Source organism: Pelmatolapia mariae, linkage group LG14 (assembly GCF_036321145.2).
Source record: "Pelmatolapia mariae isolate MD_Pm_ZW linkage group LG14, Pm_UMD_F_2, whole genome shotgun sequence".
NCBI classification, from domain to species: Eukaryota; Metazoa; Chordata; class Actinopteri; order Cichliformes; family Cichlidae; genus Pelmatolapia; species Pelmatolapia mariae.
The window spans coordinates 31,819,324-31,835,483 of record NC_086239.1 but is presented as its reverse complement, the minus strand read 5'-3'; the positions used below and the strand labels follow the sequence as shown (position 1 = coordinate 31,835,483).

Here is a 16,160-nt window from a genome sequence, read left to right as displayed (position 1 = left end):
AAAAACATTCTGAACAGTGAGTTCATCATCACTGCAAAGAAGAAAAAGCTCAGCGCCGACCCACGATATAATCTCCTCCCCACCTTAAACACATCTGTCCCTCCAAATGCACACCTCACCCTGTCCTCATGCCTCGCTTCACACCCCATCATATGCTTTCTCTAGAGCCACAAAGACACAGTGCAACCCCTTCTGACTGTCTCTATGCTCTTCCATCAACGCTCCCAAAGCAAATATCATATCTGTAGGACTATATTTATATTTGGGAAAAGCTGAAAAAAAATACACTGATAGGCAACTGTTTTTTTTTTTGTTTTTCGAAAGTCTTTTTGGATGACAGAGGAATGTATTCTTTAATCCTGCCTACCCTGTACTCGACTTTACTCTGACATAAATATGATAATAACAAGATATACCCATGTCTTATATGTTAGCATTGAAAACATTCAGCTGTTGAAACAACTCTTTATAGCTTCATGACAAAAATTATAAGCTGTGTTCTTTACGCAAACATATCACTGTGTAAATACTATATATTTAAATTGTGGCCACATGCAGTTAATGCCTAACGTTTTAGATATTAAAAACTTTTCTTCAGCACATACAAAAAACTATAAACACACAAGCAGACTGGCAAATTTATAATATTTAATGTTTGATTCTTTATTAATATTTAGGTTAAGTATTCAATATTTAGGTACCTAAGGTACAATAAAGTACATCACTAATGTTTAGGAATGCCAGAAACTGCAATCATCTGTTGGGTAACTGTTGTGGCACTCGATAGACATTGTAAACAGTCCAAGTCTAAACTGAGCTAATGAGTAATTTAACAGTCTTTAGTCATAGCTACACTTATTCCTGTTCCATCATCTGAAATGTGACACTAATCTTGCATGTATAGACAAAACAAGCAGGATACAGTATCAGACTTTCACCCAAAATATTTTCCTTACATTTGCAGGATTTTCAAATATGTGTGACAAGGCCCGGCCAATTTTAAACCAGGAATGTTTAATGTGGATCTTTATAATGATGAGGATGAGGATTTTATTTTAAAAGCTATGCCTTATTGAGGGGAAACAGGTAGGCAAAGAGAAAGGTGAATCAGGGATGAATGGACTGTAGGATGTGTCATCAAACCCATTTTATCCTTGAATGCTGAGGTTACATCTCTATCCTTTACATTTTATTTGTAATCCATTTGAACTTATGGTTTTAGATGCACAATTTAATACACGACTTTATATCCATGGTGAATGTGGGAGAAGTGACTTGGAAATACAGAATAGTTTGTTAGTCTGTACTAAAAATACCAACAGCTTATATGTGTGCCAAGGATTTAACTTTTGTAAATATAGTTGTGTGTGTGTTTGTGTGTAATACAGTGGCTTTTTTTTTTGATAGTGCAGTTCAAACCCAAAAGCCAAAAAACCCAAGATCAGTAATCGCATCACCTCTTTTCTCGGATAACGTGACTAAATGTGTCTCATGAAAGCCGTTTCTCAGAAAAGACAGACTGAAAAACATCACAACTGAATGTGAAAAAGGGAGACGGCTGCAATATAAAAGTCATATTAGAGTTACAAGGCTTTAGTCTTCTAAATGCAACCTCAAGTGCGTGTAAGTTGAGGCCCGATCCAGTGAAGGCCCAGGATCAAAAGCAAAACAATCAAAAAGTTAAAAGTTAAAGGATGTAATGTTCTCACATATTTTTAGTTATTTTGAAACAGCTCCAACATGACAAAACTTATCCATGCATTTCATAAACTTCATATGATACAAAAAAAGTACAGACATTAAGCAACTTGATGAATAAGATGTTGAGGGAGTACTCACTCATAAACTGTCAAATAAATCAACAAGTTTGTAAATGTGTCAAAGTTCCCGTGCGCTGTAAATATGAAAATGACAAACATGTCATAAGAGAATCAGTCATTACTGGAAAGATACCACTTACCATCACTTACCCATAACACCATGAAAATGACATTTCTCTCACACAGAGTAATGTTAAAAAAAAAACAAAGAGCAAGGCCAAGATGGTCAAGAGTCACGATGTCAGAAGTCAACAACAATCTGTCATCATCATAAAAAGGGTTTCTAACCTATTCTTCCAATCGAGACTAAAATGTTTGTGTGCTCTACATAAAAACTACTGAAAACACAAAACTTTGCCTTAAAAACTTGTTTTGATTGTAACAATGCAGTTCGACACATTCAGACTTCAGTTTTTATTGGCCTAGTGATTGCTGTAGTCCTGGAACGACAACACAAACGTGTAGTATGGTCATAACAGTCTTTGTTAATACTTGTTGTGCCATTCACACTGGCCGACGCTCACCTCCTCGATGTCCAAGTTTTTTCTGGATTTGTAAATAAACTCGCCAATTGCTACAAAAACTGAGAGGACTAGTCCAGCTGCCAATACAATAAAGATTCCCCCTATGTTCTCCACGCCCAGGGCACTAGCCTCTTTGCTATCCTCTTCTGGGCAGCCATTCCCTCTCCACCACTTCTCCTTCATCATGTGCAGCTTCCCTTCTTCTTGAAGCTGCAGGATTGCAATGGTGACCTTATCTCGGTAAGGAGAGCCTATAGCAGGAATTACAGTAACGTAATGTTTAGGTTTCTGAGAGGGAGCATGGTTATTAATGGTTATTGCTGAAGTTATTATATAGTGATCACTCTTACCAATTGGGGTTCCAACACCATAGCCCTTTGAATCTATCAAGCCTCCAATCTGTGTGAGGTTGCAGTTGCGCTGGCTGATGTACTCGATGCTGGTCGACTCCATCAAGAGGGCATAATCTGTAGTGAGGACTCTTTGAATCCCTTCACGGTTGTTTTTCACTAATGCTGTGTTTTTCCTGCTGCTCATGAAAGCCCACATTTTCTCATAAGTAGAGATTTTAGATTTCTGTTGAATCAAAATCAACATTTGTGGATTATTAAAACCACGGTCAAAACTACAAGCACCAAAACGGCATTTTAGACAAAAGAAAGCATCTTTACACCTTTCCACACCTTTGGCGCCTGCTTCTAATATTTAAAATGAAACCATATTTGCAGGGTATCTGTTGACTGGTGCCATCTCCTGCTGTGCATCAGAGCACAAATCTCCTCAAGTTCATTCAATTTTCACCATAGATTTAGATAAACTGCTGGATCTGCTGCAGGCAAAATAATAAATCCTTCAAATCTTTATGGAACAGTCTCCCACAGGTTCTTGTTAAACTGATACACGGGGAAATTTCCAAGACACTAACCTTTAACCCTCCTTTTTCCAAACCAAATCAATTTTATGCCAGCCAGTCAGGCTGCACATGACTGAAGACTGTTGGCTCAAGGGTAAAACTTGCCAGGCTAATTAAAATTAAAGGCAGTATTCTTATTTCCATTCTTCCCCTACAATTGTCCTGTAAAACAAAAAGATGGTTACCTTAAAAAAGGTCATGGTGGAGCCATCTCTTACGGCACCATACTCTATTTTGGTTTGCTTGGCCAAATCATCAGCAGAGTCAATTGGCGAGTCCATTCTTTCCACTGTGAGGAAGGCGGCCAAGTTGGCAGTGTATGAAGAGATAATGATCAGGGTAAAGAACCACCATATCCCACCAACTATCCTTGTAGAGAGAGCCTTAGGCATCAGTTCAGATCCTATCAGATAAGATTACAAATCACATTATTGATTCATAATTAAATTGAATACTTACTTACTTACTTGAAATTAAATGAATACTTTAAAGGAATGATTAGATGTGCTTTACCAAAGGAAAACTTCTGCCCACAAAAAAAATAATAAAGGAATACCTTGCTGCATAAGTGCGCCGACTCCAAACCAGACACTGTTTATTAGAGTGAAATTGTTTTCAACCACATCCGAGTCTGGGTTGCAGGGGTGAGGGTTGTACCACTCATAAGGAGTAAACCTAAAGGTTATGAATGAAAAAAATCATCAGTTAAAATTAATAAGTGACTATTGGCCTGTTACAGACTGAAAGTCAAAATGTTAAACTGAAATTTTGCCTTTACATAAACAGTGTTGCTTAAAAGTAAAAGCAACTATAATAAGTTCACATCAAATAGCACTTTTTTTTCTTTACCTGGCAATAACAAAAAGCACACAGCTGACACCAAGGCATGCCAACAACACGTACATCCAGATATCAGGAGAGAGTGGGTTAAGGAAGGAGAAGACTCCTGGATTTGTGCCGTTGGGTTTGTGGTAGAGGATGCTGATTCCCAGCGTCATGAATGGCTTCGAGAAATCAATAACTTTTTCCCTGACATATGTGATAGTGAGAGGGGCCACAGCAAGGTCAGCCACCTGGTAAAGAGCAAAAATCACCGTCAGCTGCAGACACTGTGACGCTTTGAACGTCTTCTCTCTTACAGTAAGACTGACTGATCAGTACTCACATGATCAATGAGTTCCCGCACCATGCCATTCCACTCCCCTTTGTCGTTCTGAGCTCCATATTTGCCATCTGACACCAACTTTACTTCGTAAGAGAAGCCCAAAATGTTAGAGAGCTCTTTGAGCAGGTCGAGACAGTAACCCTCAAAGCGGTCATTTCCATAAAGCGGCTTGTCAGATTTCTTATACATGACATAAGGATTTTCCTGGTGAAAGACAGAAAGGTTTCAGTGGATTATATAATACAAATACATCTGAAATCAAATGCTCACTAGCAATGATTTTATGTCTGTTCATACCAGAATAGTAGTGACAATAAGGGTCCTATTGGCCATTGAGTCTGTTACATTTGTGGATGAATCCTTGTTAATTTCTGTTAAATTAAGGCCTGTTTGGGAGTTCCACACACCAATCTGTAACAAATAAAATATCCAAATAACCACAGTGGCTGGACTTTAAATAGTTGCTACCTGGGTAACCGTCACACAATTGAGGAAAATAAGGTAAAGACAGGAAAAGAAAGCAGTAACAAGTAGAAAAGTTAATATGAAAAACACAGACATAGGGGGAAAAAAGGAAAGGCTCACAAAATGTTATAAAACTTGAAATGCCAGTAGAGAAATGTACACCATTTCTAAGAACCACCAGTACCTGAACCTTTTTATTTTGTAATGAAAAGGGGTAACGTCACAAAGGTATAGTAAATTAGTAGGTGTCAATATTCCTTTAGTCTGCCGTGGCAGCTAAAGTACAGACCTTTTTCCACACTTTATTCAAGCGGTTGTTGCCTGTGTTAGTCTTGCAAAAAATAATAAAGAGAAAGCATTTTAATCACAGATCACAGAAGGGGGAATAATTCCTCTGTTAGCAGTTTTTACACCCAACTGTGTTAACCGGGGTTTAAAGTCTTTGCAGTGATGATAGCATGAACAGGTAACAGCTTCTTAATGACCTGTCAAAACTGAGAGTAGCATTGTCACTGTGATTAAAGGAACATGCACACACTTGCAAGCTTGAAGAGACAGCTACAAGTTATTTTGAGAGAGCAGTGTGTCAAAACAGTTCAAAAAGTTACTTTTTAAATGCATAATTAGGACACCACATTTCAAGATTTATGTAGTCTTAATTAAACTGGTCTATACATTGTTTTAAAGACAAGTCATCTTTTTGCATATTTGTGGGAAAATGCAGTTAACAGCTCTGTCTATACTCATTAATGATACTCAGCTCTGCTTTAATGTGTATTAACAGAATAACAAAAGCATGTATTAATGGTATAAACATGGGTTAGACACTTCACCTTCTCCAAGCCGTCCTCCTTTAGGCTGATGACATCTAAATCAAATTCTTTCCTCAGACCGTCTGTCTTGTTTATAATTATTTGTCCTGTCAAGCCGTTCCACTGTGCCTGTTTCAGAAAACACAAGCAAAGACCCCCTCAGGTTTGTTTCTTGTTTTTTTTTTCCCCCTTTTTTACATCATATCAATGCAAAACAAAGCAGGAGCCTGGAAAAAATGAAAACAGTTTTTAAACATGAATAATTGATGAGCACTTCATTAAACAAAGAAGACTGACTTGGCTAACTGCATCACAATGGACGTTTTTGCATTGGCTAGATCCTCAAAGGAAATATTAAATGTCTCCGAGTCTGTAACACAGGGGATGGTGATGTAAATGGAGCAGGCAGGCATGCCCTCTGTCTGCAAGGAGAGTAGCGGGTGGGCAGCAGCACTCAGATATATTTGAAATCAGTTGATAATGAAGTTAGCTCAGTTGAATTACAGTCAGGTTAAATCTGTTACAGAGAGCACAGTGAAAGTAGCTTTATATCTGCACTGGCAGAGAACGCTAAGAAGTCAATTTCTTTATGGAAAGATGCAACAACGAAACATCAATAGACCTTTTCAGTACATTCCTATGACGTCTATGACATTCTAACTGTAAAGCCGGAAAAAATGATAATTATTGTCAGTTGACCCCCAGATAAAATGCTCATACAGTACTGTGCAAAGGTCTTGACTCACGTTTGATTTCTTTATATTTGCTAGGAAAATGGGAAACAGGTGCAGCAAATTATTGAAATGTGTACAAACTCAGTGTCTGTACAACTTTAACAAGCTTGAAACTCAGTGTTTTGTTTGGACCACCTTTAGTCTTCATCACAACCTGAAATCTGTTTGGCAAGCCTTTTACTTACACTAGCTTTACTTTGTAGTCTTTGGGAATAGTTCTCCTGGCTTCTTTAAGCACATTCAAATGCACAGGAATCATTATCTTTACACACTGTGTTATCTTTTGATATTTTTCACAGATTCATCTAAAGAAATGGTAATTGGAAAATGATGTATTACAATATCCTTGTTATGCTTAAAAGATTCACAGGTGACTTAAAAACAAACAAACATGCGAAGGTACAAAGACCAGAAAGAAAATGAATAAAAAAGCAGCCAATGCTGAAACAAAAATGTTGAAAAACTTCAGAAAGCCTGGAGAACTATTGTTCAAGAGCACTTGATAACAAAGCCTGGCTCCTTGGAGGCAAAATATACAGAAATGAGGGGTGGTGCAGGACTTTCTCACAGTACCAGTGCGTTTTCATCCAAAACGTAAAACAAAGCCAGATTTCTAAATGACAACACTACATTACATTTAAATGTAAGAAAAAAATGTCAACTTCGGGGAAAAAAAGCATGTCACAATGCTGGAAAATAATACATAATATGTAATATTACAGTTAGGTTTCAATATAACGTTGCTTTTTTTTAAAGCAATGTTGAAAGCAGCCACAAATATCAAACATGGGAAATAACATATGGTATTCAGGAGATGAACAGTGTGGTTTGTGTATTTTTAAAGAATTGGTTCAACTTAATGTTTGTTTACTCTAAGAGCAAGGCATTATGGTATTGGAGTGACACCGAGGACATGCTGTCCAGCAAAAAATGTGTCAAAAAGTTTTTATAGCATATATATACAGATTTTAAGAAATACAGTGTCATGCTAGTACTAAATACTGCAAAATATTTCACGAAAATCTATTCTGCTAGAAATAGCATACAGGTGAATTTAGAGATGCAAAACAACAGTGAGCCTTTGACTTTGAAGTGAAAAATATTCCATTAATTCGACTGGAACCAAAGCAAATTTATCTTGAGCCATTAGTACACGCAACGAGCAATAAACAAAACAAGATTAAGAAAAAATGTAATCCAATGTCATCATTCTGAAGCAGTATGATGAAATTAATTTTGCAGAGGATAGTATTCCATGTCAGGAACCACACATAAACTTAAGATTTCATATTAAACTTGATCACGTCATGAGAAACATCAGTTTCTTTAATACATATAGAAGGTTAGAGGGTATCATTCAGTGAAACTTGAAATGCCTGCTTTCCACAGTGTCGTCACTCACATCTGTGAGATCTGTTGACCCTTCAGTCCAGATTTATTCTTTTGATTAATTCTCCTTTTTAAGTCCTCACCAATCAGATTTTCTCTCTCTTGACAATGTGTTTCCACGACTGCAGTTTATATGCAGTTGTTGTTGGACAATTTTTTTGTAGCTTAAACTAAAGAGACAAAAAGTAATTGAAGGGGTTTAACAAACATATTGTATCTACTGTTTATGAAATACAGCCATTTTTATAGATAGTACTCCTATCTATAAATATATATATAGTTACATATATTTAAATATTAGGACTGTTTTTAATCCTTGAATGAAAACCCTTTGTAGTCAGTGACCATCTTAAGCCTACACCGCCTGGTGTCTGAATCTGAGCAGAGAATATAGCCTGTTATACTTCAATCACATCATCAATAAACACTGCTGGCCTGGTTCCACTTGCCTCTACCATATCTCCATATTTTTCCCATCATCCTTCCTGGTACGAGTTAATCTTGGATTCATCTGTCCAGATATTCTTCTGTGAAGACTCTTTTAGATGTTTACTGGTTACACTCATGTTCTTGAGTGTAACCAGCGGTTTGCAGCCTTTGTCTTGAAAGAACAATGGAACGGGCCTCACCTAACCATGAAAGTGGTTGTTGGTCAATTGTCCAAAGTATTTTAAGCCTCTGAAACTGTGTATGGAAATGTTTCTAATTCTGCAAAACTTTTATCAAAAGTGGAAAATCTTGGCTCTAATCACATTTGTTCAACTGACTTAAAATCTATGGTGGTATAGAGAGGCAAAACCACTCTTTGTCCAAGAAGTGGACCTATTTTTTATATTTGTAAGATAACGATACTGCCGCCATTAAAAACCCATGACCACATGAGAGGAAACGGTGAGAAAAAACAATATTTTCTTTTTTCCACATCAATACTGTATCTAAAATCAGATCCAAGCACATTCATCTGTATGCGTTCAAAGTGCCCCTAATATTCTTGAACAGTTAGTTCTTCATACAACTTAACTTTCCCTGTTAAATGTGTGGCACAGCACTGAGTCTTGCAGGCAGATTTGTCAGTTTACCTTTCCACCCCCACAAGAGCAGAGTGTAGGCTGAGCTACTGAACAGCACTTAGTGTCTTGCTCAAGGGCCCATCAGCTAATGCTGTTAAGTTATAGTTCTTAATTTAGAATACAGTCTGAAAGGACCATACTAATATGTTTACATATTTTGAATATATTTTCTACATATGTTAAACTTTTCCACCATTAAACTTTTATATCGACATGTACACATGTTAACTTTCTAAATGGTGTGTTTATTTGTGAATGTGTTTTTCACCATTCAAGCAGCTACTCGTTTCTTTAAGGTATCCAATTTGTCTTGTAGAAGCTTGGAAATGACTTGCTATAAATGATTCAGCTCTGCATACATCACGTCTGGTTTGATTACTGTTAGAGTTACATAATTATTGTGTGGTAATGCATCATGGACTAAATCAGAGTGCCTCTCGTACAAGCAGCAACAGGAATAAGGAGAGGCATAATGGCAGGTCTATTGTAAGCTGAAGACATCATTTCTTTTGAATATTCCAAATACTCAGTTTAAGCTGTCTCCAGATAAGCACACCCCTGTCAGCTGCACCAGACACATAGTCAGTACACTACTTTGCAGTGCAGAACTTATGTTTGATAATAAGATGAGAGTTATGAGCTAAAAATGATAGATGTACAGTATTTGCCAACCAGCTTCCCTCAGTTCCCTGTGAGATTGTATGTTGTGGATTTGCTAAGTGTTTCCATTAATGACTAATTTAAAAGCTAAACTTAGTACAAAAAATAAGGACATTTATGTTCGGTTGATTATTTCTTTGTTGTAACATCGCTTCCTGGCAATAAATCTTATACTGCTAGAAAGTCTGTTTACAGTATTTCTCATTAAATGGTGCCACATTTGTAAGGAAAATGCATTTGTGGGTGGAGCAGCAGAGCTGAGCATGTGGGTTGCGCCCATGAAGAACTTGCCAAATCTTCTTTATCCAACCATATAGGCTTTATTGCCAACACAAATTTCCTTACTTTTTCTGCTAAGTTTCTATCAATTCATTCACCCAGCCATCAAGCCTAATGCCCAGACCGTCTTTTCCCCATCCACAACCTGTATATTCCCCTCTCCTTCCCAGGTTTTCCCAGATCAGCTGGGAATGGCACTTTTAAATTTAATCACTGTACTAAAACAACAATGTTAATTTTAGGATGTTTGGGCTTTTTTGTGTGTAGAAGAAAGAATATTATAGTGGCAGTCATCAGTCGACAAGAAAATTACATTTTACATCGCTTTGTTTTTATGTAAAAATACTTTTCTCAAGTCTAATTACAGACAATATCTTTAAAGACCATACAGCTAAAAGTCTCATTCATTTACACTCTGCTGTCTGGGTTATTTGGCTTTGCTTGTTTCTGTCAATATTCTGTCCTCACTTATAACAAGAAGAGCTCATTGGTTAAAGAAACATCTAATTAGAGAGTGCAATAACAAGAAAGCTTATTAAAGTGAGATGAATATTTCTTGACACAGATGAAAAAGTCTGCTTCCACAGCAGGCAGCGTGTTTTTTTCAACCTGTCAGGCTTTGCTGAGTGTTTGTCTCATTGTGTTTCTGTTTAATCTGCTGTTAGATCAACAATTCATGCAGAAATATTTTTCGTGTTCAACAGAGCAAGAAGCATGCTACATGATCCTTAGCATGAGTCTTCAGTTTTAGCATTATTATTAGCTCATGAGGAGCTGTCTCAAATCTACATTGTCTTTACCTGCTTTCATAAACATTCACACAAGGAGCAGCATTTCTCCATGGACAGCTCTAATCTTTACAAGACTACCAACATGTGATGCATGACGTCAATCACCATGTCTTGAAAAAATTATTTTCAAAATAATCATCACACACTCGTTGCTCATTCAACAGATCTAATCTCCTAACTCTATTGTTTCTGCTCTTGCACAAAAGCAAGTGACACAGAGGCAGCGGGCTATGAAAAGGACAGATGAATGGATGGAGTGCCGGTGTCACACATTCATTAGGCAGACTCACATCTTTGAGCATGCTCATGAAGCGTGATCCAAAGCGCCAGGGTTTGTGTCGGTGGCACTGAAGGGAGCTGACAGTGATCTGAGAGGTGCGTTGTGAGGCAGCAGCCACCATGTAGACGGCGTCGTACATCAGAGCTGCTTCAGTCTGAAAGAGAAATGTGGCCATCATCCTCTGTTACTGGTGACTGCAAATCACATGTCATGTCACATGTCAAAACATTTTAAAGATCTCATGCAATGTTCTAAATAAAGCTTAAGTAGGTACATTTACATGTCTGGCTTTTTATTACATTGTTATTTGATAGTATTTGGAGACAAAGTTAACAAAATGTCTGTTTCATGTGCTGATTTGAAAGTTTCTATCGATAATACAGAAAGCATTAGGTAAAACTAGGCTTACTGTCATCATCCCCTCCATCATTCCAGTCTCGGCTTTGGAGGGTGCCTGCAGTCGCTCCATGGCCCATCTCTCGACCACCGAAGCCACATGAGGATTGTCTATGTTTAGCAATCTGAACCCCGTCATGTTGACCCCGCTATAGCGGTACGGCTCCAAATCAAGGGCAAACAGGTCCTAAGGGGATTGACATGACATGACATAATCTTCTTCTTTCGGCGGTGATCATCTGCCTCCATCTCTGCCTGTCCCCAGCATCCCTCTCTGTCACACCAACCCTCTGCATGTCCTCCATCACTACATCCATTAACCTTCTTTGTGGTCTTCCTCTTTTGCCTGGCAGCTCCATCTTCTACATCCTGTGTCCAATATATCTACTATCCCTACTCTGCACATGTCCGAAACCATCTCAGCCTTGCTTCTCCAAACTGCTCGACTTGAGCTGTCCCTCTCACTTACTCACTTGTCTTGTCCATCCTTGTCACTCCCAATGAAAATCTTAACATCTTCAACAGTGTATTAATCTCCAAATACATCTTAGCAGATCTCACTACCATCTTGTAAACCTTCCCTTTCACTCTTGCTGCTGTCCTTCTGTCACAGATCACTGACAAAACCTGTCTCCACCCTGCCTGCACGCTCCTCTTAATCTTCCCTGCGCACTGTCAGGAACTTTGGATGGTTGACCCAGGTATTTCTACTCCTCCTCCATATTTACTCCTTGCATCTTAGCTGTTAACCTGCCTGTCTGTCAGTTAAACACATTCTGTCTTGCCTCTACTGACTTTCACTCCTAACGTCAATATGAGACCAAGATATAGACGTTAACTAAAGAGAAAGGGTAAACCGACACTTGATTAAAACAGTGGAACAACATGAGTACAAGGTAATAACATGGAATTATGCCAAGGGCACCCAGCAGCCTTATTATAAAACAAACCACAGATGTGCAGGCTCATCAGCATAACTCAGTAGTGTAGCATAAAAACAGACTTAAGGCAGGCCAGCAGTGTGTAGTTATGTGGCATCATAGCAAAATACCTATCTATCAAGTTTCAAGAGTCACAGTTATTATGATCAGAAAGAGGGTTTTTTTGTAAAAGATTTGTCTCTTACCAGTGTGGTGAAGAAAAAGTGGTAATATTCAGTCATCATTCCCATGGACAGAATCTAAACAGGGAGAAAGTGTTTGAGGGTTTTCTGTTTAACGGTACAGTGGAGGTTTGTTCCAGCCACAATAAATAATCTTCTCTTCCGCCTAAGACCAACCAACCATACCCACAACCACAGCGAGCGGCAAATTATTTATTCCATCCATTTCCTGAATTGTCTCATATTTCTTTGGCTCACATTAACAACTATGCGAGTGAGTATATGTCACAATTTTCTCCTGTTAGTGAAGTGTCTTCAATTAATCTTCCGAGCAGCTGTTGGTTCTACATGTGTACGTCTGGCCCAGAAATAGGCTCTGCTTGGATTTGGTAATGAACACAGGATTTCTGAAGGGGATAGAAGTGCACTAATCTTGCGCGTAGTGAATATTAAACCAACAGCAATTCAGAAAAGAGATTTAGAGGCTTTTTTTCCCATTGAAGAAAGAAAATCCACATTGGATATCTGATCAAATTTTCACTTTATGTGGCGTGTGGCTGAACCCTCAGTGGCCCACAAACTGGCAGAAGTGCATGTTATTCACCTGCTTGAGAACATCAGCTGATGTTTGGTAAGAGCAGTCAAAGATGACATAGAACTCCTTCCCTTTCTTCATTTCCTTCAGCAGGGGACGGGCATCTTTACTTCCTGTGGGCAGCTGCCGGATCTTTATTTTAATGCTGTATCTGGATGGAGCTTTGATCAACTCTTGCAGACGAATCAGGCCTCGAATCAAAAGACAAGGAGGCAATTATTAAACACAACAGTCCCCTTTTTAATGGAAACCTCCCACCTGGAGGATTTAACTGTACAAGTTTACTTATATGATGTAAGGAAAAACTAAAATTCCTCCTCCAAGGCCAAAGCTACCAAGCCAAATTCAATAAAATTGTGTGGAGATGTTTGGACATTCGCAGAAGAGGGATAGTGGATATGCAAAGGATACTGAAGATGTTAAAGCCATTCAAAAGAGGAAGACCACAGAGAAGATTTATGGATGCAATAAAGGAGGGCATGTAGAGTGTTGGTGTGACAGAAGAGGATGCTAGGAATAGGATGAGATGGAGGAAGAAGGAAGATGATTTGCTGTGGAGACAAAGTATCAAACCACACAGTTTTAGTTCAAATTCAATTCAGTTCACTTCCATTATATTTATTCACCACAAAAGCTGGCTCAATGCGCTTAAAATCCAGATTACTCTCTTTAAAACTGCAAAATAAGAAATTGGCCTTGATTGAGGTCACTGCATTTTCTCCTGCTTCGTATTACAGCACCTCTCATTTATTTTTAGGGGCCTTTTATATGAAATTAAGCAGAGCACAAAAAAACAAACCTTGTTTAAAGAAATCCATCATGTCAACATTTCTCTGGTGTCATGTCGTAGGAGCAGCAAGAATTTAACATTTAATCATTTAATCTGATTATTTTGCATCCCACCACAACATTTGGCAGCTAATGGCAGCTATTATATATGAAACAAATATTTATTTTATTTTGACTGGAATGTGGATTTTGTTTTTTGTTTTTAAAAGCATCTTTTATCCACAAGCTGCCTCATCTGCACTTTCATTGCTTCCTTCCTCAGTGTTTTCAAATCCCAGGTTTCCTCAAACTATGGGAATTCTACTTAAAGAGGTACAATGCTGTCCTCTGCAAAAGGAGAGATTTTTTCAACATCGGCAATAAAACGTTTCGTTTGTTTCTATTTAGTTACTGTAATTTGCCAGAAGATTAAATGTATTCCTACTCTGGCACTATATTGGTTAATGCTGCAGTTCCACAAAGTGACCAGGAGGGGGTCACATACCTAAAATAAGTGATTGCTACATATACTAGCCAGACACCCTGATAACCAGAGCCCCTGAAAATTTGGGGGTCACGTGGGTCATGTAGCCTTGAAATAGTTCCCGCAAGTACAGTCACTGGTGCTTACCGGGCAGTTTAAATGCATGTTGATAACATATCATTGCAAATAAATAAATGATACTGAAAAAGTATAATTTGAAACAGGAAATGCTTTTTAAAAATATATTAGTAATATTCAAATGCTATAATGCAGCAGTATGCAAATCATTTAACACTAGTGTAAATGCCTTAAAGAAATATGAATTATACAACTGTGATCTGCAGATATTATTGAAAACATTTTTACAGGCTTTCGTGCTGCAGTTTGTGTCTCCTCTGGGATTTGAAGGGATGTTTTACTTCTTAGGGTATAAATCACCTCACACTGCACTATGGACATTTTCTTCTATAGATAGACACAACTGGAAGTCGGAATTACTTTTAAGTAGAGGTGGGCGGATCGATCCAAATATCAATAGTATCGATACCAACACTAGTATTGGTATCGGATCGATACAAGCACGATTGAATCGATACTTTGCTTTTATCCTTCAAGTTCAGTATGTAGCCCACTGAACTGTGTTAATTATTTCTTTGGAAAAAATAAACCTCAAACATTCATTATGAAAAATGTCCAAACCTTTTGTGGTCTTTAGAGACAGATAATTTACATTCCAGTTTCAAAACACACAAAAAGCTGAAAGGTGTGTTTTGTTGTGTTAACTAATGATTGCGGAAAGTAACAATCACAGTGATATAGTGGTGGTTAAAATTTGTTCAGAATTTGCAAATTGAGAATTCATCTTATAAATCATGGCACACTACTCTCCCCCCATTAGCTGCCTGAATAACCAATTCGTACTGATATCGTCAATACTGGCCCTGTATTTACTTGGTATTGGATCGATACCAAAATTTTTAGTGCGGCACAGCACTACTGTGAATGAGGGAAGGTGTGAATGTTGAATGTTTTTGTTGAAACGTTTAGGCAAGTATATGCATTTTAAATGACAAGATATACATGTTCAAATAGCATCAATTAACACACAACTTCAGGTTTTTTATTTCTATATGAGATTTCTTCATAATTGAAACAATAAGAAACAGTAGTCTTAAGTCCTGTAATGTTACGAAGCTATAATTTAAAATACAATAACACATTAAGTTTTGTACAAAGTATCAATATCGTTGATACCACCCTGAATTTGACTTGGTATGGGATCGGAAAGGAAATTAGTGGTATCGCACATCACTACTAGGCTCTTTATGTGTTATGTGCCCTCTAGTGGTCACATTGCGAATTTACAACCTTAAATTAACTAAGCTAGCATCAACATGATAAAAAAAATTTCCTGCAGAGATTTTCAAACAAAAACTAGAAATTGTCTCTTGCAATTCTATAGCGGGGATATGTAGGTGATGTAAGCATTCTGGTCATTACTGTTTGGAGTTTACTTTGCTTTAGACATCTTTAGCATAAACTAGCTTCCTCCACATTGGATCTTGTGTCGGAAAAATGTTTTTTTTCAGCCACGCATAAGGAAATGGTGGGAGTCTGCCAGTTGTGATAATGTTTTATAATTTTCCACTGCAGTAGGACAACAGAATTCAAACCAAACACAGCATTGCCTTCTTATGAACTACCAGACCTTTTAATGGACCTGCTTGCTAACCAGAATAGGTGCTCCACTCTGCCTTCCCTGTTCTCCAGGTAAGAAAGCTGTTCCTTTAGTTTTTTTTCCTTGACAGAGTACAGTATGTGTCGCTTATGGAGATGGAGAGTGGATTTGATCTGTGACAGCCTGTCGCATTTGTTTGGCAGCAGTCACAAGCAGACAGTATGTTATCTTTTAT

General features: G+C 37.8%; 1 protein-coding gene across 2 annotated transcripts in view; it reads right to left on the bottom strand.

Moving 5' to 3' along the window:
• Positions 1–1,697: 1,697 nt before the first annotated feature.
• Positions 1,698–16,160, bottom strand: part of LOC134640820 (glutamate receptor ionotropic, kainate 1) — a 29,280-nt gene continuing 14,817 nt past the window's right edge. Inside the window, exons 4-16 of one of the 2 annotated variants that reach the window (XM_063492790.1) lie at positions 13,005–13,186; positions 12,425–12,478; positions 11,312–11,485; positions 10,913–11,056; positions 5,721–5,828; positions 5,177–5,218; positions 4,720–4,833; positions 4,423–4,626; positions 4,107–4,330; positions 3,814–3,932; positions 3,443–3,660; positions 2,695–2,920; positions 1,698–2,595 (exon numbers count right to left, since the gene is read on the bottom strand). In XM_063492790.1, coding sequence (XP_063348860.1) covers positions 2,306–2,595; positions 2,695–2,920; positions 3,443–3,660; positions 3,814–3,932; positions 4,107–4,330; positions 4,423–4,626; positions 4,720–4,833; positions 5,177–5,218; positions 5,721–5,828; positions 10,913–11,056; positions 11,312–11,485; positions 12,425–12,478; positions 13,005–13,186 — 2,099 coding nt within the window. In that variant the 3' untranslated portion in view covers positions 1,698–2,305. The remainder of the gene's footprint in view (positions 2,596–2,694; positions 2,921–3,442; positions 3,661–3,813; positions 3,933–4,106; positions 4,331–4,422; positions 4,627–4,719; positions 4,834–5,176; positions 5,219–5,720; positions 5,829–10,912; positions 11,057–11,311; positions 11,486–12,424; positions 12,479–13,004; positions 13,187–16,160) is intronic. The other variant, XM_063492791.1, reaches the window with a different exon arrangement.